Here is a 23,157-nt window from a genome sequence, read left to right on the forward strand (position 1 = left end):
TCATTGTGTGTGTGTGTGTGTGTGTGTGTGTGTGACAGGCAATGTGTTATTGCCAAGGACAAAGCTGATGACCTCCAGTCAGTAGATCCATTCAAATGACAGATGGGTTGTTAAGATCGTCCTGACCCAGTCAAATGGTATCGATCACCTTTTCATTCCAATGATTTGCTTCATGCGGCGTCTTATTGGAGGATACATTTTCTATCATAGCCATGATATCTCTGGATTCAAGGCGCATTCTAAAACTGTTGTTATTTCCCCATTTTCATACCTCCTATGTTTGACCTTTGCCCTCGAGCCTCTCCCTAAAATGCTGTCATTTCCCCAATTGTCCCCCTGCCTGCAGCCAGGCACATTCATGTTTGAGTGCCCTGACCTCCATTATACCTCGACCCCCTGTTACAGTGCAATAGCTCGACTGCCATAAATAACAAAGAGATGACATTCATTGTCTGCCTCTGCAATGCAAAGAATGTCCGAGTAATTTGGAATGGCTGGATTAGCATTTAATCCTGTCTTTGCACTCCTACCTGAGCACACACATTTCTACATGCATATGTGTTAATCACTTCGTAGTGCACGTGTGTGTGTGTGTGTGTGTGTGTGTGTACGTGTGACAGGTCAGTAATACATTCCCATGTCCATGTGTAGAGATGGAGAGGTAAGATTCCATTTAGTCTTTGCTGGTGGGCCATAAATCAAACTGATTCCAGCTGTGTATGTGTGTTGGCTACTCCTGCTCTTAAATCTTAATTATTTTTGTCTGTGACCATTTAAGGCTGGAAGATTAGAAAATTGGGAAACATTTATATGCAGTCAACCATTTAATTGCAAATGGACCCTCAAAATGAACCAGGTTATGCATATTTCTGAACACACAGACAAAAAATGAATCCAGTTATAAATAAGTGGTGAGGTGAAAACACCTCCTTTCCCTACTTTACGAGTAATTAGTCCATCAGAAAATTGTTTGTTCAGGTTGTCAACATCCAAATACATTGTCTTGTATTTATTTTCTACATCAGGTCCACCAGTACTACAGCTCCTTGCCTGAGGACAAGGTGCCCTATGTGAACAGCCCGGGAGAGAAATACCGAATCAAACAGCTCCTCCATCAACTCCCGCCACACGACAACGAGGTGAGAGCCCAAACCTCGCCCATCATCTATCGCCCTCTTCCTCCCCTCCTTCACGGCAAAGGAGTCAAACACAGAAATGATTCAATTTAATTGGCTGTGGGGAAAAAACTAATAAGTAAATAATGGCAGTATTTAGAACAGTAACACCTTCGCTTTCCCTACATTGTATTTGATGTTAAATTGACTTGAGAATAACCATTCATTAAACATCGTAAAAGCATAATTTTCTAACTAAACGCAAGGACCGTTAACAGTCTTATTTGGTCAAATACTATTTAATTAGTTTAACGTGTTCATGCTTTTGCATTTTGTTGCCTGTTCAGGTTCGCTATTGCAACAGTCTGGATGACGAAGAGAAGCGGGAGCTGAAGCTCTTCAGTAACCAACGTAAAAGGGAAAACCTTGGCCGGGGCAATGTTCGCCCTTTCCCTGTGACGATGACGGGCGCCATCTGTGAACAGGTAGAAATTTGTTGTAAATATGACACAATCAAAGACAAAAATAAGAATTGTTCTTATTTATTTATAATGACCTTTCAATCAAAGTGATGGTTTAAAACAAAGCAAACACAAAAAACACAGTTTTAGAATGAAATGCATCAGTAAAAAAGTGGGTCTTTAGCCTGGCCTTCAAAAGTTCCACAGAGCATGCTTGTCTGATGTCTACACGCAGGCTGTTCCAGAATGTTGGTGCTCGAAAAGAGAACACCCTCTCGCCAATGTTTCAGAGAACACAAAGCACGTGAGGGCACATAGGGTTTTAAAAGATCAGTCAGATATGACGATGAAACAGCACTTTGATGTCAGCAGGTAGCCAATGAAGAGAGGTCAACACAGGAGTAATATTGTGCTACAGCCGTCCCTCGTTTATCGCAGCAAATTGGTTCCAGCCCCGATGGTGATAAGTGAATTTCCGCGAAGTAAGATTCAATATTAAATGGAATCTTTTTGTAGTTACAGCATAGAAAGCCTGTTTATGACTTTCTTTAACAATACTTTTTTTAAAACAATATTTACTGTAGAGCACTGTTGACATGAAATAACACACCTATAGTAACCTTTACAGTCCTAATATTCTTTGTTTACATCACATTGCGCAAATCTTATGCGCAGGCTACATAATCACTGCAGGGACATGAGATGGTCGCTGCTTAAAGCCTAGCATGCGAGCTAACTAGTTAGCCTCCAATTTAAAAACTTAAGAAAGGGTTGCAAATGGAGTGGAGAAGAAGGCCAGAGTAAGAAGCCAAAAACTTACCACTTCCACATGGAATTGGAGAAGAACTTTTTTTTTTTCATTGTCATGTTGGACTACATGTGGTATTAAAGGAAAACTCCACTTTTTTTTCCTATAATCCACAGTCCTTATGTGAGACATAAATGCACGTCTTTCTCTTTTCTGTGCATTCTAAAGATATAACAACAGATTTTTTTTTAAATGGAGCTAAGAATGCATGTAATGGGAAACACATATTCCACCTATAAAGCCTTCTGGAAAAAAAAAATCCAAAAAGCATCAACAACGTTCCATTTGCATATAATGTGACATATTTGCATATAATGTGCATATTAACCTACTACTCGCCAGCTAGCGACGAGCTTCACTACAAACTCGGCTTAGGCGACTACCAAAGGGTAAAGCTACATATTGGAGCTGCTGCTGTGGTTTCCTGTTTGACTTTGGAAAAGTTAATGCTAGGTTTAGGCGTTCATTTCTATGTTGCTATGTGAAATCAATGCGCCCCTACAATACTACATCCATCCATCCGAGGGACGACTGTATTTCCCTGCTGCGGGCTGCAGCATTTTGAACCATCTGCAGGCATTTAAACTCATTTTAGGCAGACCTGATGAGAGGGCATTGCAGTAAACAACCCAATGATGAAAGCATGGGTGAGGATGAGGATGCGGATGCATCTTTAAACAATATTGATGTTAATACAGCAGCAGCCAGTCGTCACTCGCCTCAGTGTCCTTTCTGAGTCATGTGACATGGGTCAAAGGCGTGTCATGAGCCAGACGTGGAGCCGACAACTGGCAATTTGCAGGCCTTTTTTACGACATGTGAGAAGTGATGTATGTGGACATATAAAGTCCAGAGATGTGCCAGTTGTCTTTTACAACAACGGCGTGACCTTGTCAATTCAATGTGGGCGGTTTGTATTCAAGGGGCTTAGCGTACATAAAAATAGAAAAATAGTTGTGATAAATGTTGACTTGTCTGCACTAGAGGTAATGACACATATCTAAATCATTTGACTATATCATGTTTTGATACTCTTCTTTGGCTAAATAACAGGTGCCACATGTTAAATGCCTGTCAGTTGCATGCAGTGTCGCTGTACATCACAACAGCACTAACTAGAAAGGTATTCCGTACAGTAAGGCGGAAACATTGTGGTTCCATGGAGAGCAACCAGCAGTGAAAGAGAATACATTTCGCTGGCCACAAATCCGCAGCAAAACTGAGTGGGTGTCACCTGTTCACAAAGTGTCATAGAAATGAGTGCTTTCGTTTATTTTTTGCACAATCCTGCTAACTAAAAACACATCAGCAATACAATACAAGCAACACCTTTGTGCTTGACTGAGGTCAGGTACATCTGACAATCCAAACTAAGCATTGTTGCTTTTGTCGAGGCAGAGCTTCTAAAGAAGAGCTTGCATTTGATCTCCGATCCTGTAGGTATGCCTGATGAATTAACGTTATGTGGTCACGTGGTGGTTTGCATTGCATTTCACATTCAGGCGCTGTTGAAGTATTTATCGCCTGCTCATCTGTGCAGTTTAATGGGTCAAGCCTGTGTGCGTGTCCTTTGTTTGCTTGTGTTTCTGTCTTCCAGCTGACGTGAGCTGTCACACTCAATCAACCACAGTCTGTCTTGAAACAGCATCTTGCATAAAACTTCAGGGAATCGCCATTCACTTTCAAACTAACCTAAATCTTGCAGGAAAAGTTGCCTCGGTGCCCCATCAAATATTTACTGTTCCTATGCACGTATATTCTTGTCTTGGCCTTACGGGACCACAGTGCGAAATAGAGAAACCAAAAACCTCCCAGTAATTGCAGTATTGTTTACAACGGAGGATTAAGCGTTTGTGGTGTTGGCGCCTCAGGTGAAGATACACAGTGGCTTCCCTTTCACATTGACTGAGCTGATATTGTCACATACGCACGAACACAGAACACCTACACATAAGGGATCAGATTGTTGAGTGTCTATTGATTTAAGCCTGCTCCTTGCAGCTGTAAGCTGTGTTCCAGTTAGACAGCCTGTAACTCTCCCTCTGTCACCATCTTCCCACTCCTCTAAATCTTTTTCCCTCCTGACCTTTGAGCCCTTGTCTCCTTCACTTTCCTTATTGTTTATCTCTTCAACTCCTCTACCTTCACTCCTCTGTGCTGATCTCGCTTACCCATATATCACCCCGCTTTTATTTCTCCCCTTTACCCCGCCCGTGTCAGCCACTCAAATTCCTCTCTGACCATGAAGGCCACACACGTAAACAAACATTCTCACCTCATTTTATTTTTTGGATGTAAAATTGCAAATAGCAGCGAAGCGCTCATGACATTGACACTTAAACTTCTAGCAAGACATTAGCAGCCTTTCTCCTCCTTAATAGCTTTTCTTCACATCTGAAGGTGATCAATTACGGCGTAATGCAGCTTTATTTGAAAGGATTTATGTTATATGAAGGGGAAATTAGGCTATTTTATATGACCTTTACACCCTGAGTGTTGTTCTAGAACAACCCAATGTTAACTGGTGGTGCTTAATTGAATGACCTCTCTCCATTTATCATTTTTATGATGCAGTAGCCACCATATTTCGCCTGGAAAATTACTTTAGCGATCTGTCGATTCTCACATACATTATTAGTTAAATAATGTCAATGAAATAGTTCAGCAGATAAGCACTTACCGGCTACTGCATTAGGTACATCTGCAAACTCAAATGAGAGCCAATGTACAGTCCTTCCTCGCCACTTTGCAGTTTGAATTTTGCGGATTCACTCCATCATGGTTTTCAAAATAAAGTATTTAATAAATAATGCTGTTTTGTGGTTGAATACAGCCTATTATTAGTCAAAAATATACATATTGAAGCACAGTTAATTAACAAAATATTATTTTATTTAAATACATTAATAAGGCATTCAGAAGACGCATTCAAAGACGCAAATATGTAGTATACTACCCTGGTCACCAGGTGTCAGTAATCTTACTGTAATGTTTGGTGAGGCACACAGACGCCAGACTTGATGGCCGGAACAACAGGCTTTTATTGCAGGTTTGAATCATCTAAAAACAGGCACAATACTGTAATTCTTAATAAAAATCTGTAATAAAAACATGGGCTACCTTTGCTACAGTAACCCACACCAAGATAAAACTCAACTCTAAACTCCCAACGCCACTTCCTGTCCGGCCGCCACTCAGCGACACATTCATAGCCACACTAATGTCTACTATAATGGGTCTAACGTCTAGAGGGCTCTAATAATGTTAAAAACTGTATTTACAAGGTCATCAACAGGTTGTCTATGCTCTAAGTACGAAAATACTCCATTTGTAAAAAAGGAATCCTACTTCACGGAAATTCACTTATCACGGTCTGATCTGGAACCAATTAACCGAATAAAGAAGGGATTACTTTAATAACTATCAAAAATGCTGAATTTACAAAGAAAATCAATCAAAATCTCGGTCATCCAGGAGGGGCTCAGAGTAGAGCCGCTGCTCCTTCACATCGAGAGGAGCCAGTTGGCTCAGGCATCTAGTCCGGATGACTCCCGGACGCCTCCCTGGTTAGGTGTTCCGGCCATGCCCAGCCGGGAGAAGGCCCCGGGGCAGACCTAGGACACGCTGGAGAGATTATGTCTCACAGCTGGCCTGGGAACGCCCTGGTGTCCTCCCGGTGGAACTGGAAGGGATGGCCGGGGACCGGGAAGTCTGGACTTCCCTACTGAGACTGCTGCCCCTAGCCGAGTGGTAATGTGTAGTGGCATCTGCATTAGTTACATTTACTTGATTCCTCAGTCGCCATCACACAGAACATCCCACACTTCCGGGTTTCGGCGGTTCTGTAGAAAGAGTGCATTGTCCTAACATGTCCTTTCTTCCATCTCTTCTCAGTGTGGAGGCCAGATAAATGGTGGCGACATCGCTGTGTTTGCATCTCGTGCCGGCCATGGTGTGTGTTGGCACCCAGCTTGCTTTGTATGCAGCATGTGCAGCGAGCTGTTGGTGGACCTCATCTACTTCTACCAGGACGGGAAGATCTACTGTGGCCGGCACCATGCGGAGAGGCTGAAGCCGCGCTGCACAGCTTGCGATGAGGTAGTCTTTAGCGAGTGCATGTGGATAATCATGCGCTGACGCATCATCGTGATTAACATTCACACAGTCTGCACATTGCCTAAGTATGCACTAAACTGCTGTCATATGATGCTCACTGGTTTTGCGCCCTCGCACACACAGTCATTCTGAAACCATAAATGTTCTTCAGCACTAATGATCTCCAGACTATTAACACCAACTTCCCCTTTCTAAATGGGGACAATGACAGTGCTAGTACTTAAAAGGCACATCTGTCTTTAACAAGGGCTGTAAAACGAAATAAACTTTTTATTGAGTTCATCACATGGTTGCCCGTGATTCATCGCAGTTAAATGCTAATTACCTCTCATATCTGCAAAATGTACCCAAAATTCCATGTTTTCAACAATTTCATTCCACTTTTACGTGTACGACGATGCTGTTTTCTTGCATTTTGTTGTGGTCTGGAACAAAAGGTTAATTCATGTAATCAAGTTGTTCCACAATGACATTATCCATGCAGACTGTCATCTTTGAACAGTGTCAAATGGCGCACACACAAAGCTACGGCGTCATGCTCATGTCGCACATTCAAAGCGCCTTCAATATGTATCGATATTCAGAGCTTCAGATGTGGACTCCCTCCTTTTCTCCACAGTGTAGGAGCGTGAAAATTAAATTGTAGGGTCCGGCTTGTTTCCTGCCTTGCTGTCTGTACATCGGCTTTAATGGATTATTGGCAAATAATTCACCAGCCCCGTTCAAAGGAAACAAATGTCAACTTCTGTTTTCGTGTGTGCTAGTTCCGCACAGTCAAGCGAAGGACAAAAATAGTTTGCTTCAATCAGAAAAAAGAGCAAATTGCTTTGAATTAAATTAATATATACATGCAGTAATGCATACCAATTAATAGTCAAGGAAGTGTTTTTCCATTTTTTTTTTCTAGACTTTGTAAATTCTAATTTGTCCACTAGTTCCACACAGGTAGACCCAACACATTTTTGTCTTAATCTCTTTTTGACTAAGGTTGAAGTATGACAAACATTTATTTGCATAAATAAGATTATTTAATTCATGTATTTTTTTAAATATTATTTTATTTTATTATATATATGAATTTATTTATTTTATAATTGTTTTTTTGTTTCTGTGATTGGCTGGCGACCAGTCTAGGGTGTACTCCGCCTCTTGCCCAAAAAGAGGACGAGTGAGGAAAGGCGGTACAGAAAATGGATATATTCATTTTTTTCGAATTAGGCTCATTAAATTCCAATTTGACAACTGCTTCCACACAGGTAGGCCTGACACATTTTTGTCTTTTTCTATTGACTTAAGGTTAGTTGCTTCAGACAAGCATGGCAAACATTTCTTTGAATGAAACTACATTATAGACAACATGATGAACACTTTAGCAGTAGAGTATTAATTTTAGGGCATACTCGTACTCAGGCAAGTTACACTGAGCTTGGTCAGCTTTTTTTTACTGGTGTGAGTGTTTGGAGTCAGGCTCAAGCAAGGCTCCACTTCCCTGTCCCCAGCACAGTTGTTACAGATGCCCTTGGGTCGCAGCGCAACAGCGACAGGCATCTAATAAAAGTGTTATTTCTTCTCGCTGGTTATTAATGATGACAACCAATTTGAAACATAGAAATAACCTGAAATACTCCATAATCCACAAAGTCAAACACCATGGTAACTAGGGATGTAAATGTCTTTGTGGTAGACGATTCAATACACATCTACATACACGGGTTGAGATACGATTCAAAAACGACATATTTTAAAAACTGATTTGATACGGTGTGCGTACGATTCAATTCTATACGAGTCAACGGTTAGATTCGTTGTAGACAAACTCTTGAATCTTGAAACTAAAGAAGCTAATGCTATAAAAGTGGCGGCGTTACAGTATTTTCAAGTGTGTAAAAGAGCACATCATGTCCCCAAGCGTGCTGTAAGGCAGGCGTCCCCAACCACAAGTCTGCGGGAAACGTTCGGGCGCAATAATAATAAAAAAAAAAAAAACACACACACGAAAAATACCAAAAATTTGTAAATAACTACATAACGTTTTATGGAAATGGATGTAAATTGTCGAAATAGGGGCCATTATTTTGTTCAAAAAATAATATACAGTAAGAAATATCCAGGTTTTTGCATGTTTAAGTTGTCCCATTTTGTTCAACAGTCCTTGAACGCACCATCTAACTTTCTCCCACGCTGCACAGATAGACTACTATACTGCATTTTTCCCCTTTGTCTCTCACCTCACATTTGATCCCAAATGGTGATACCATGTGGAAATGCAAAAAGGTAAGATTTGATGATGTTATTGACTGCTAATGTGCATATTTGTTGGTGCACCTCTCTGAAAAACAAACTCCAGGCTCGTACCGGTGGATGGTGGGTCTGTATTCATGGAGTGCTTTTAATTTGATGATGTTCCTGTCTTAGCTCTATACAATACATAATAAAAAAGGTAAATTAGATCGCTACTGCTACTAATGCTAGCATTGCTAATGCTATTTAAAGCCATTCTTGTCTTCAGTCATGCTAAGCTACGGAGAACGCATGGTAATTGTTTCGCCAACAGCCCAGGCTCTCGCGTTGTTTAAGAGACGGACTTTCAACTGGTTGCTGGTCTTGCGATGCCCAGTGCATGTCTCTACAATTGATTAATCTAAGAATTTATGGCTGATGCTTATCAATCCAGGATGCAGCTACCGATGCACCCCTATCTCTTGCTTGTCAAACCGGATATCCATATTCACAACCCTAATGGCAACCTTGCACATGCACGCGTCATATAAATAGAGCATAGATAAAAACTTGAAATAATCCACCAAGGCAGGTAAGATACATAATTGTATTATAAGGGGATGACACTCGCAAATGTGCTGAAAGGAGATGCAATTTCACCTAAAAGCCCGGTATGGTGCAACTGGTTCAGTCTGAATGCGCCCTCAGTTTACACCACAGGCTGGAACAATTTTAACTGGCTTAAAACACAGAGCATGGGTTTAACCAGCGTCATTAAAAGCTTGCACCAATGGTCCAAACAAGCCTACTGCACATTCATGACAAAGATCCGACTGTACTCAGTTGCCAAGAGGGGGAAAAAAAAAGTGTGTGGAGAGGCACACGAGCGCCTTTATCTTATCACAACTGAGATTGTATCTCTTGATAAAAGATCGTCTTTGTTTCTTCTCAGATCATCTTGGCAGATGAGTGCACCGAAGCAGAGGGCCGTCATTGGCACATGAAGCACTTCTGCTGTTTCGAGTGTGAGACGGTGCTCGGGGGCCAGCGCTACATCATGAAGGAGGGAAGACCCTACTGCTGCTCCTGCTTTGAATCCCTCTACGCCGAGTACTGTGATTCATGCGGGGAGCATATTGGTACGCCAAGCTGCCACACATTATTGCTTCATCTATGCAGGGTTACGGGCGAGCTGACGCCCATGTCAGTTGACTTCAGTCCACTCAATCACACACTATAGGTCACATACATAATCACATACTACATACTGTACTATAGACAAACATTCACACTCACATTGACAGAGTTTCAGACTAACCTAACATGCATATTTTTGGAATGTGGGAAGAAAGATTATCATGAGAAAACCCACAAGAGCACGGGGAAAACTCCACACAGAAAAGTTCCAACGTCTGTCAGCAATTTGGGAGGCAGATGTGCAACCTGCACTGCACATGCTTCCTGCCATCCACTAGTCTTTAGCAGTCCTCAAAACATAACTATAGAGGCGGGTGGGGGGACTATATTTATAAAATTTCTGCAATGTTTGCAGGTCTGTTAGTGTCTATTCGTGCTTGAACAATGATGGTGCCAGCAACTCCGACAGTGGTTTGTATCGATAAATAAATATCAGGTTCTGACAGTCAGTTCCTCGCCACATCGCGGTTTGAATTTTGCGGCTTCACTCTATCACGGTTTTTCATATATATGAATGAATAGATCATTACATACAGCCTATCAGTATAAAAAAATGCATATTTAAGCAAATGTTTTTGCCTAAATTAAGCATTTTCAAGCATAAAAATGGCTAAATGAACTAAAATACAAATATAAGCCATTCAAAAGACGCATTGAAAGGCGTTGAAGATGTGGTTTTCTACACTGGTCACTAGGTGTCAGTAATTTTCCTGTCATATTTAGTGAGGCACACAATCGTCAGACATGAACGCCGGAACAACAGGCCTTTATTGCAGGTTAGACTTATCTCACAACAAGCACAATAATAATGCATAATAATAAACATAATCATTATAATAATAATCATAATAATAACACGGCCTACTTTTGCGGCCGTAATCCACTCTAAGATAAAACTCAACTCTGAACCCCCAACGCCACTTCCTGTCCTCCACACGTCCGGAACACTTCTTGCAACACACGCAAGTAAGAGTCTTATTTATGTCTTAAATGGCTTATTTACTGTTATTATGTTTACTCTGTTGTGTAAAACGAGTGTAAAGTTGACTATAGGGGTGTTATTTCATGTCAAGCGTGCTCTAATGACATGAAAAACGTATTTAGAAGGTATTATGTCATATAAATAAGTATATAATAAACATTTCCTATTTCGAGGAAATTCACTTATCACAGTCGGGTCTGGAACCAATTAACCGCGATTTACGAGGGATTACTGGAGTGTTTCAAATCGGCGGGGGGCTGATTGTCTCCGAGGGCGGCGTGACAGAGAACTACTGCACTAAGGACACGTGCGACAAAGACCACTGCTTTCACAGTCATTTCTGTTATTCACAGATTATGGATGCAGTGTATCACCCCCGGTGATGTAATGGTGTAATTCCGGGAGGCCACCGTCATGGCAGGAAGGGCACCCGATGTAAAAACTAAGCCAAAACAAACAAACAAAAGCCAACAGAGAAACAGCATGCGTGCAGTTAATCTGTGAAATGAAAGGCCAAACACCTGCACCAAACGTCCATTCAAAACAAACGCGCTCATCTCACAGTGTAGCAGGCAGCCTCTGAAACGGTTACAAAACGTGCTTTAAAAAGCAGATGGCAGCGATTACCAAATCAAAAACACTCTCTCCCCATGCGGCTGCGAATGTAGTCTCAATGAAAAATGTTTAATTTATGCATGGCTGGGAAAACTCCACAGAGATTGCCTTTGAGTGTTGTTTAATTGGAGTATTTTGCTGTTTTCTCACTCAAAAGACAATTTGTGCCGCCTCTTTTCACTTAACACTTAAATACACACTTTAAAATGGCACTTTTTTTGATAAACACTTTAGTCATCTGTACTGTAATTGTACATTTCCATTATTTATTGTTCTTGCAGGTATTGACCAAGGCCAGATGACGTATGACGGGCAGCACTGGCATGCCACAGAGGGCTGCTTCTGTTGTGCCCACTGCAAACGTTCCCTACTGGGTCGACCCTTCCTGCCCAAGCAGGGACAAATCTTCTGCTCCCGTTCTTGCAGTTTGGGGGAGGAGCCCAACGGATCGGACTCCTCAGATTCTGCTTTCCAAAGCGCTCGCTCCACCAGAGAGTCCAGACGCAGCTCCAAGGCAGGAAAGAGCGTCGGTGGTGGAGGGCAGGCGGAGAATTTGTCCGGCGAGGTGGACCCGTTGTCTTTACAAATGGACCTACTGAGTCTCTCCAGTCAAACTCCAAGTTTGACTCGGGAGCCACCAGCCTGGCAGAACCAGAAGCAAGACGGGCACAAGTTTGAGTCTCAATCTGAACCGGCCGCCAACCCCTCCCCGCTTCAGCTTCTCAGTCAGTGCAATGTCAGAACATCCTATAACCCCCCATGCACTGGACAGAACAATCAACAGCAGGACCACAGGGTCAAGGAGAATGGAGGTTTAAAGAGGCCACCCATCTCCGCCATGAAGGGTCACTCTCTGAATGAGACGTGGTTCCAACAGCCAGCCCCAGAGGACTACTACCCCCCAAAACTGAAGACCCAAAAGAGTTTCACGGAGGTGTCTGAACTATCTCAGCCCCACAGCGGATTTTCTGCAGACAAGCGCTCCATCAGTCTGCATGGCTTCCAGAGGGACAGAGACACTGGTCCTCCAGCAGCAACCCAAGCAGCAAGAAGCAGGAACCCCATCAATGCACTTAGCTTCACTGAGCAACTGACCCCCCTACAGCAGACCCCAAGAGGATCAATGGAGTCCTTGTCCATAGCCAACGCTGCAGGTGGGTGTGAGAGGATTCAAAATGTTCTCTTGCTTTCGTGAAATGTCTTAATCTTAACACCGCCTTCACACTTCATTTGTGTTGCAGAAGGAGGAGGGACACGGCAAGAGCACCTGTCTCGCTTCTCCATGCCTGATCTGAGCAAAGACTCTGGAGTGAACATCTCCCAGAAAAGCAACATGGACAACCTTAACTCCTCGGTCCAATTCCGGAGCTCGGAGTCCCTTCACAGTGTCAACGGTGGTCAACCCTACATGGAAATAAACCCCCCCAGGTCCTCCCAGTACCAGCTGCAGTATTGTGAGCCATCCGGCACGGGTGTTGGCAGAAGCGCGGCTCATTTACCACCCGGATTCACCTACCAGGAGGAAGACAGGGTGAGCTTGGTGAGCAGTGCCAGTGCTGCACGCCTGCCACCCATAAGTGAACGCAGGGTGAGCGGTGGTGTTGGTGGAGGAGGCGCAAGAGGAGCAAGTGTCAGGATAGAAATACCGGAGGAAACTCCTCAAAGACGCAGACACCACCACCATCACCGCACCAGAAGATCCCGGCGCTCTCGCTCAGAAAACGCTCTCAACTTGGTCACAGAGCGTCGCGTGAGACCACAAGAAAGACCGCAGCTTCACGTTCGAGAAGACTATGATCGCTTCCCTCCTCCGAGGAGTTCCAGGGACCAGTTTGGAGTCGGAGGAAGGGGAAGATACCAACCGCAACTCTTTCGGCAGTGCCCCAGGACCACATCAGACCTGACGCTTCAGAACCCGGGGGCCAGCCGGCGCACAGGCTTGAATCAATACTCCTGGGATGATTACGACGACGACTGGTGCTCCACCTGCTCTTCCTCGTCAGAATCAGAGGATGAAGGTTACTTCCTGGGTGAACCGATTCCAAGACCCATCCAGACGCGCTATCTCAGCAATCAGGAGCTTGTGCACAAGTACAGCACAGGGATGGGAGGAGCCAACCGCAGTGCGCTGTTGACCACACACAAACGCAGAAAAAGCAAGAACTGCATCATTTCTTAACAAGTTGGCATCTGGTCTGCCTTGCGCACACTGGCATGCTCCTTCTGGAGAAAGACGATACAAACAGCGTTGAGTGTTAATCAGTAATTTTAATCAAAAGTCAAGTAACAAACTGCTGTGATAACGCACCAGTGTTTGCATGTGTCTTTTTGTATTAATCACTTACAGTATCTTCTCTCACGCACCGCTCCATCATGTCCACGTTTTGTTTTTCTCGCTAAAGCTGATGTGCAATTCTTTTTTTGTTTTTGTTTTTTTTAATGCAGATGTTCTCTTTGCTACGGTTGAACTTTCAGTGATTTTGATACAGAATATACTCTGCTGTTGTATTGGGTTCATAGTATGTACATAGATAAATGAACTAATAATTTCACTTAAGTTAAGGAAGTGCGTGTAAATACGGTTGTAAATGACGCCTCACATATTTTTATATTTTGTATGGATAGAATCATTTATGTATTGAATGTCTATCTTGTAGAGATAGACGATAACAAAAACAACGTATGCATGTGTTACCGGGCTGACCTGCTCCTGCATTTGGAATAAAGGATTATTTCAGCGATTAATTTGATTGACAGCTGCTGTTTATCGCTGGAGGGAGCGTGTGCCTGTTCAGCATTACGGTCTTCTCCATCTGCTTGGTGCATACGTGAATGATAATAGGGTGCACAGGTGAATTAGCATTACCTGTCTCTCGAGTCTTAATGTGCAAGATGGCAGCCACCTTTGTTTTAAACATTATTCAAAGACGCTCTGGCGTATTGCATCAGCTCTTAAAGTTGGAAACTTCTGCTGACTACTGCCCATGGGGATCTGGTGTTACAGTTTGCATACTAGTTAGTGCACTCATTCTCGATAGAGAACTTTTTTTTTTTTTTTTTTGCTTCAGTTGTGAATTACTGCAAAGCCGCTGCGGTTTTTAAAACGAAGTGAACAGAAGAACGGTAAACAAATGCCTGTGCTGAACACTAACAAACTTCATCTGTGTTATAACGTGTTTTGAAATAAACGTTGTCTGATTATTTTAGTGTGTTGCAAAGTTTGTACAAGCGCTGCATAAAATGCTCCACAACATGAGGTGAGGGGTATAAGGAAAGGTCCTCTTTTCCCAGGACATGTCCTGTTTTCACATCCTGTCCTGTTCACGTCCTGTACTAGAAAGTGTTGAAAATGTCCTGGTTTCCATAGATTTTCGTAGGACCATTAAACTGCAGCATTAGGGCACTCTGCGGTATTCCATAGCCATGTGAGTGGATTTTTGTATTCGTGTATCCAAAAAGCCAAAGAAAAATCAAATCATAGTCACAGAGTTAATGCTCTGACGCTTGCCGAGTTGAACTGGGGACGTCATGCACAACGTCGGTTCTTGCAACTTCGGAGGGCACATTTTTCCGAAAATACTGGTTACATTTCAAAACTTACAGCTTTTATGAAAAAAAAATTAAAAGTAAAATATGGTGGTGGTAGTGTGATGGTCTGGGGATGTTTTGCTGTGACAAATGGAACCATAAATTCTGCTGTCTGTCAAAAAATCCTGAAGGAGAATGTCTGGCCATCTGTTCGTGACCTCAAGCTGAAACCAACTTGGGTTCTGCAGCGGGACAATGATCCAAAACACACCAGCAAGTCCACCTCTGAATGGCTGACAAAAAACAAAACAAAGACTTAGGAGTTCCCTAGTCCTGATCTGAATCCCATTGAGATGCTGTGGCATGCCCTTAAAAAGCCGTTTCATGCTGGAAAACCCTCCAATGTGGCTGAATTACCACAATTCAGCAAAGATGAGCGGGCCAAAATTCCTCCACAGCGCTGTAAGAGACTCATTGCAAGTTACGACAAACGCTTGATTGCAGTTGTTGCTGCTAAGGGTGGCCCAACCAGTTATTAGGTTTAGGGGGCAATCACTTTGTCATACAAGGGCCATGTAGGTTTGACTAATATTTAAATTTCTTTCTGAAACATCTAAGTGTGACAAACATGCGAAAAAGAAGAAATCAGGAAGGGAGCAAACACTTTTTCACACCACTGTATCGCTAATCTTGCCTTCTTTCCACTCCAATCATAATCGTCGTCGTTTATCGTCATCATGGCCTGATCGTTTTGTCAATGATGCTCACATTTGACCGTGAAGCATATGGCCACCATGTGACTGATCATTTGCAACCGCAGTTAGACGTACTCCACCACGGCTCCACCCTCCCATTCCACTGCGGTCTCATGTGGTCCCAAGACATCTAGATGATAAAGGCCAATGTACCGAACTTGAGCCTTCAAAACCTCCACAGGCAGACTGATGACGTCAACCCTGTGGGGTCCTTATTTCATACAGTCCAACATTTAACGTCATGAGTGATTTTAAGGTGTAAGTGTGAGGCTTCTGTTATTGAAGTCTTGAGCTGCTTTCTTAGTATGTTTATGGTCATTATCCATTTGCACTGTTAAACAATGTTTTATCAGTTCGGTGAATGTGAGCAGAGTGTATAGCAGATCATGAGTTGGCCCCTTCCTGATTTCTTTTTTTTTTTTTTTTTGCATGTTTGTCACACTTAAATGTTTCAGGTCATCAAACACATTTAAATATTAGTCAGTGACAACACAACTGAACACAAAATGCAGTTTTTAAATTAAACCTTTTATTATTAAGGGAGAAAAAAATCCAAACCTACATGGCCCTGTGTGAAAAAGTGATTGCCCCCAAACCTAATAACTGGTTGGGCCACCCTTAGCAGCAACAACTGCAATCAAGCGTTTGTGATAACTTGCAATGAGTCTCACTCATCTTTGCAGAATTGTTGTAATTCAGCCACATTGGAGGGTTTTCCATCATGAAGCGCCTTTTTAAGGTCATGCCAGCATCTCAATAGGATTCAGGTCAGGACTTTGACTAGGCCACTCCAAAGTCTCCATTATGTTTTTTCTTAGAGGTGGACTTGCTGGTGTGTTTTGGATCATTGTCCTGCTGCAGAACCCAAGTTGGTTTCAGCTTGAGGTCACGAACAGATGGTCGGTCATTCTCCTTCAGGATTTTTGGGTAGACAGCAGAACTTCCAAAAAGACGCACGCCTTCCAAAAAGTTTAACTTTTGTCTTGTCAGACCACAGAGTATTTTCCCAAAGGTCTTGGGGATCATCAATTGAGACGAGCCTTAATTGTTCTTTTTGTTCAGCGGTGATTTTCGTCTTGGAACTCTGCCATGCAGGCCAGTGTCTTTCTGATGGTGGAGTTATGAACACGGACCTTAACTGAGGCAAGTAAGGCCTGCAGTTCTGCGGATGTTGTTGTGGGGTCTGTTGTGACCTCTTGGATAAGTCGTCGGGTCATTTTTTTTGGGAAGGAAAAGATAAGAAAACAGGAAGGGGGCAAACACCTCCTCACACCACTGTAAATACGTGACAATATCGGTAAAAAGTACAGCATACGTGTACCACTGTTAGAAAGCACACCATTTTTCCATGTTTATGTCTCTATGCTTCACTGATAATGTTCTTTTCGTCAAGCGAATTTCTCACTTTGTTCGGCGGCCCTTGAAAGTCCTTGTGTGTCAATCATTCGGCGTGACAATTATTTTCCGCCATTCGCCGGTGGTCCCAGCATGTAACGCCATGAAAGCAGGGATGTACTGTATAAAAATAACTTCAAAGAGCACAACATTCATTATGTAATTGTACCATTAATACATTCGGAAGCCACGTCTCAGGGGGACGTCCTGTGTACGTCGCGGTTAAGTGTGTTCTGTAGCATAACATCTCTCCCCGGTTGAAATGCTGTCATGTTAAATATCGTCTCGCATCTCTGCGTAACAAGAAGTGTCACACTGTAAATTGGATTGTCTCTGACCTCCATGTGGTCACTGGAGATTACGGCTGCAGGCCCTCCTAATCCACATTACCACACACACATACGTGTTGGTCAAGGTGCTGTGCGGAGCACCAATCTCATGATTAGAGTGCGACACAATCCGGTAATGATGTTAGCATGATTGGCACATTAGTGAGTTCGCTTCACCGAAGCGCAGCTTTCAGGTATGAAAAATAGCGTGGATGTATTCAGTCAGGTTAGTCTCGATCAGCTATCCAAGCACGTGATGCCTTGCTTTTCAAATTCATTTCACTTTCTTCAAAGTGAAGTTGCAGAATCAAACCACATGCATGGCCTTCTTCTTATGTTATCTTGGTCTTTATGACTTTTGTATAACGTCACCAAGAAGCTCATCCCTACTTTTGCATGAATTCTCCGAATTGTGCCAGTGGTCTGGCAGCAGGTAAATAAGATCCATGAGTCAGGATTAACTCGCTGCACAAAGACCTTCCAGTCAAGAAACAATTCCATGGATTTATCCCTGGTGAGCTTATTTTTTCCTGTCCAGTTAATGACAATAAACGTACTTGTGTGTAACAAACAAAATCCCAAATGGGTGTTCAAAAAATACGTTTCAAGAAAGTAAAAACATTTTAAACAGTTTAATTTTCTTTCCTTAAATGCAAAATTGTCTCGCAATGTCTCGCAATTTTCACTTGAGAAAAACATACGTAGTGCATACGTAAACAAGGTGGCTGCGACGCTCGCGCGGCGGATGCTAGTGGTGCTCGTCATGGGTGGCGGTCACGTTCAGTCGCTGTTCAGTCTCGTTTCAGGAAGTGACATCAGCGGGGTGACACCTCTCAGCGAAAGCAGAGTAAACAAAAGCTTCTCGAGGTAGATCGTCGACTCGGTTCAGTATATTTTTCCTCAAAATAGTAGTCGTGCCAAAAAAGTTGTGTTGCTGCTGGATGTTCATTATATCCGAGTGATACTGTAAGTTGTTTTCTTTTCCAAAAGAGGAAGGTTGAAGACAAAAACGTTCAAAGCCAGTGCAGAGAATGAGAGACAGATGGAAGCCCACCTCGAGTTCTGTTCTTTGCAGTAATCATTTCACTGACGACTGCTATAAGAAGCATTTGGCTTGAAAGTACGGTTGAAAAAGGATGCTATTCCGCCATCGGTACATAAGAAAAAAACAAGACAAGAACAACCACGGCGTCGAAGTCGCCACAGAGCAGTCTTGTTTACATACTGTATTGTATTCTAACACTATTCCACAATAGCGACAAGGCTGCAAAGCATTATACATCTTCTATAAACATCTTATCGCAGCCATATGTTGACGGTGGGGGCGGGGGTGGTGGCTGCGGCTGTGATGGCGACGAAATATGAAATAAATCAGGCTATAAAGACTCCTTTATGCTCATTAAGAAGCCGATTTAAAACAATCATTGAGGGATAAGAGAGTAATTTACCTTGACCATTCTGTGTTTTGAAGGCGACCGATCTTCCATGTCTTAAGGCTTAAGTCCATGTTCCGCAAGTTCTCCATTTCATCTCCAAATGTTTCTCCTTTCTTTTCTCCTCGAAAACTATTGACACACGGCTCAAATCTTCGCTGGAATCCCTGTAAACACCTTCTCTCCCATACACCGCTATGTCTATGTGGCCGAGTGATAGTACTCCGATCGCATCACTTCCGGAAGTGAGACTGAACGGCGAGGGTGGCGCATGGGTAGCGCCATGACCTGTAAATGTCATTTTTGAGAATTTACCCTTCGCTTTTGAAACTCAAACAATGTAGAACATAATTACAAACAATATATCACATATTTAAGCAAAGTTGACAACTCGTGTCACTTTTGTGAGATACCATATGCCATAATGTGGTTTTACATTTTGACAAAATCCGTTTGGACAAAAGTTTTAAAACAACTAAGTCAGAAAATGGTCATGTGACAGTTCTCGACCGCAAAGAAACGTATCTTATTTTTATGATGTCTATATTTTCCTTCCGCAGTCATCTTCCGTGTAATACCATTGGCCGCGCTTAGTTTTTAACAAGGCCTGACGGAGTAGACAGCGTCTGGAGAACATCCTCTCATTAACACTTGAGAGCGCCCTGCAGAAACAACAAGAAACAATCAGGTGACAATGCTAAACCAAGAAAATAACGTACCATGAAATACTACAAACAAACAAAAATACCCACATTTGGTAACAGAAGCCTCATGCGTTGAATATGAGACCACACTTTTATTGCATTAAAACTACTCAGCGGGATCTATAATATTTTGGTGACTGTATAAACGAGAGGCATGCTACGTAGCAATTGACTACACCGAGTGCTAGATAGCAGTTAGCAAGCAAACGCTAATATGAGTGAAAGCACAAAAGCTTCAAAGTCGAATGGCACAGTTCCAGTGTGGATGTGCTGTGGGGCCTTCGTCCCGGCGGTTGGTGCTTGCTGGGGCGTTTGATCAGCAAAGTGAATGTATAGTGCCGGGTGGCGTGAGCTCGCCATACCCAGGGTATGTGAAGTGGTAACGCCCTGCAAGTCGAAAATGCTATAGTAGGCATCTTCTGTGCCTCACACAGAAACACTACACTTGAGTACCCTCTAGTGGCTCAAATGTGACATGACACAGTGATCATTAAATGATAAACCTAACGCTAATATGGTTATCGATTATCGTCGATAATTCATAGCACAATTATAGACCAGGAAAATTTGTTATCATGACAGGCATAGTTGTTGATGTTGCAATTCTGCGACGTTGACGGTAAAAACTCTATATCGGCTTTCAATGTAGGGAAAAAAACGATACCGATGTTGGCCGATATCACATTTTTATGTCAATATCGGGCCGATAATGATCAGTGGCCGATATTATCGGACAACCCTGCTCATGAACCATAGGTTCCCGACCCCTGTGTTAGAATGACAGCACTTTCTGTTTTGACTACAATCCATGTCGTGTAAGTTGCTCCTTTTGTAGCTTTTGATTTTTAACAAAGGGCATCAAATGTGTTGTTTTGTTTTCCTTGGAGCTCGGGAGAAGTGGAAAAGTGATTTGCAGTATTACAGAGTTGAATGAATCAGTGATCAGAGCACGTTTCCCTTCCCTGTGGCGCCCCTGCTGGTCATCAACAAAATGTCTCCATGAAAAAACATTGCAGACTTAGTGAATTGATTCATTAAAAACATTATTTAGAAACCAAAAAGTTGCATTGCCACCTAAAATATGCAAGAGGATCCCTGCTCATATTTAGATAAGCAGCCAAGCTCAGCATTCGACTTGTCAATCTTGACTTAACCCTATAAGCTCAAAAGCTTGACCTTTGCCCTTCCGGCAGCCCCAACTGTGACCGGCTAACACCTTCTCCCACACGTCTTCACGTCTTCAATGAATCTCATTTCAAAGGTTTGTCTTCTGATAATGGAACCACGCCGAAGACCCTGAACACATCTAAATATGTTGCTTTGAAAGAATACCTGCTGTTTCTGCCAGCTTGTGCAGACAACATTTTTACCAGGTGTTTCTTCAGCCCACCGGCCATGTTGTCTTCATGGAGAATTGCATGATGGGTACCTCAAAGTTGCTTGGCTTGAGGGCTCCATCTGGTTCATGACACAAACGCCCCTTTTCACACTGGGAGTCATTAAAATGCTCAGTACCGGGCCGGGAGGTGTCCCATCTGTGTGCCACCTGTATTAAATGGCTGCACACACACACACACACACACACACACACACACACACACACACACACACACACACCCTTCTTACTATTTGTTTCTATCAGACATCTTCAAGCGTACGGAATGTTGTGGAAATGTCACAAGACGTGATGGACGCACACCATAGCCTCCAATTTTAAATTCGGGAAGCAAGCTGCGGCTGTGTTGTTTGAAGAACCCGAAAATGTCTTTATGAGGAGAAAAATGAAGTCTTGCAATGCAATGCAATGCGAATCCGCATGACTTTAATTGACCTTTTATGCTCCAAGCACCGCTGACTGGCTACATCCAAACCTCAGGGCCGCATACTGAACAATCACAGGATGCAGGGGCCACTTTTAAATGTTCTCAACCATCCCATGTAGAGATGCAGAGACGTTTTTTTTTATATTTAAAGAAAAAAACTCAGCATCTCAGCTTTAAGTTATTGCTGACAAACCATATGATTAGTATGAACCTTTTCTCCTTTATTTTTACAACTATTTCACCTTTCTTGTACATTTTTTTCTCGTAGTATTATGATTTTATTTAAATTTGGACTTTATTTTCATAATATTATAACTTTTTCACAACCTAATTATCCCAAAATGTTAAATTTATTATCTTTTTTTTTTATCAAATAAGACTTATATTTATTACATTTTTCAGCTTCATGCTGTTTTTTCTCTTAATGTTAATACTTTATTCTCCTAATATTTTGTCTTTATTCTTGTAGAATTGCTGCTCTTTTTTTCATTTTTGCTCTTGTAGCTTTTTTTCTTGTTTAATCCTACTTTTAGAATGTGCCTAGGGCCAATAAAAAAACAGCCGCCAATGGCCCCCGTGCTGCACTTTGGACACCCCTGGGCTATAAAGTTCAATATCTGCTCAAATAGACGGTCATAATCGATATATACATCAGGTAAAAGCTTCGCAAAACCGATATTAAAAAATTCATTTAATTTATTGTGGATACGTCATTTTCAAGAACCATCGCCCAGAGCTTAAGAGGCAAACTTTTTGAAATAGCACGCATTTGTCTGCGTCGGTTGTGCTCTCAAGTGCGTCCATCCTACTTTCAATCTGGTTGCAATCCACAAGCGCAGAATGCGAGTACAGTCTTCCCTCGTTTATCCTGGTTAGTTGCTTCCAGACCCAACCGTGATCGGTGAATTTACACAAAGTAGTATTCCTTCTTTAGAAATAGAATATTTTTGTAGTTAGAGCATCAAAAACCTGTTTACGACCTTTTAAATACGGTTTTTAACATTATTAGAGTCCTCTAGACATGAACTAACACCCCTTTAGCCACTTTTACACCCAATATAAGAGTAAGTAAGACATTCAAGACCTAAATAAGACTCGTGCTCGTGTGTGGGGCTATACATGTGTTTCCTAGGGGAGGAGAGTGAGTAGTGGACAGAAAGTGACGTCAGGGGTTCAGAGTTGAGTATCTTGGTGTGGGTTACGACCGTGAGAGCAGCCTGTGTTTTTATTATTGCGCCTGTTGTGAGCTCATTCAAAGCTGCAATAAAAGCCTGTTGTTCCGGTGATCAACTCAGGCGCGTGTGTGTGAATACTACGTCAACGTCTTTGAATGCATCTTTTGAATGCCTTATATTTGTACTTTAGTTCATTTAGCCATTTTTATGCTTGAAAATTGTTCATTTGGCAAAGGTTAAATATACATAAGCTTTGACTGACGGCCTGTATTTGTAACCCGCCTGTTTCACACTGCCCAACACCGCGGCTCGAATGCAGGACCTTCAGAATGGAAGACGAGAGCCCAGACTGTTCGGCCAAAAGCCCAGACTGTCGAGCGAGCGTTCAGCGCAGCTCTTAAGGCCAAGGGAGTGAGGTTTTACCAATTTACACTTGCGCACTAGGCTAGCATTGGCTAGCATCCGTTACATACTCAACCACGAAACAGCATGATTTACTAA

The 23,157-nt window shown here is 42.5% G+C and overlaps 1 protein-coding gene across 2 annotated transcripts in view; it reads left to right on the forward strand.

The window, feature by feature from the left end:
* Positions 1 to 14,715, forward strand: part of prickle2b (prickle homolog 2b) — a 95,979-nt gene extending 81,264 nt beyond the window's left edge. For both annotated transcript variants that reach the window (XM_054785273.1, XM_054785274.1), the window contains 6 exons: positions 1,026 to 1,139; positions 1,463 to 1,600; positions 6,279 to 6,482; positions 9,673 to 9,859; positions 11,796 to 12,668; positions 12,756 to 14,715. In XM_054785273.1, coding sequence (XP_054641248.1) covers positions 1,026 to 1,139; positions 1,463 to 1,600; positions 6,279 to 6,482; positions 9,673 to 9,859; positions 11,796 to 12,668; positions 12,756 to 13,693 — 2,454 coding nt within the window. In that variant the 3' untranslated portion in view covers positions 13,694 to 14,715. The remainder of the gene's footprint in view (positions 1 to 1,025; positions 1,140 to 1,462; positions 1,601 to 6,278; positions 6,483 to 9,672; positions 9,860 to 11,795; positions 12,669 to 12,755) is intronic.
* Positions 14,716 to 23,157: the final 8,442 nt, after the last annotated feature.

This window comes from Dunckerocampus dactyliophorus, chromosome 8, assembly GCF_027744805.1.
Source record: "Dunckerocampus dactyliophorus isolate RoL2022-P2 chromosome 8, RoL_Ddac_1.1, whole genome shotgun sequence".
NCBI classification, from domain to species: domain Eukaryota; kingdom Metazoa; phylum Chordata; class Actinopteri; order Syngnathiformes; family Syngnathidae; genus Dunckerocampus; species Dunckerocampus dactyliophorus.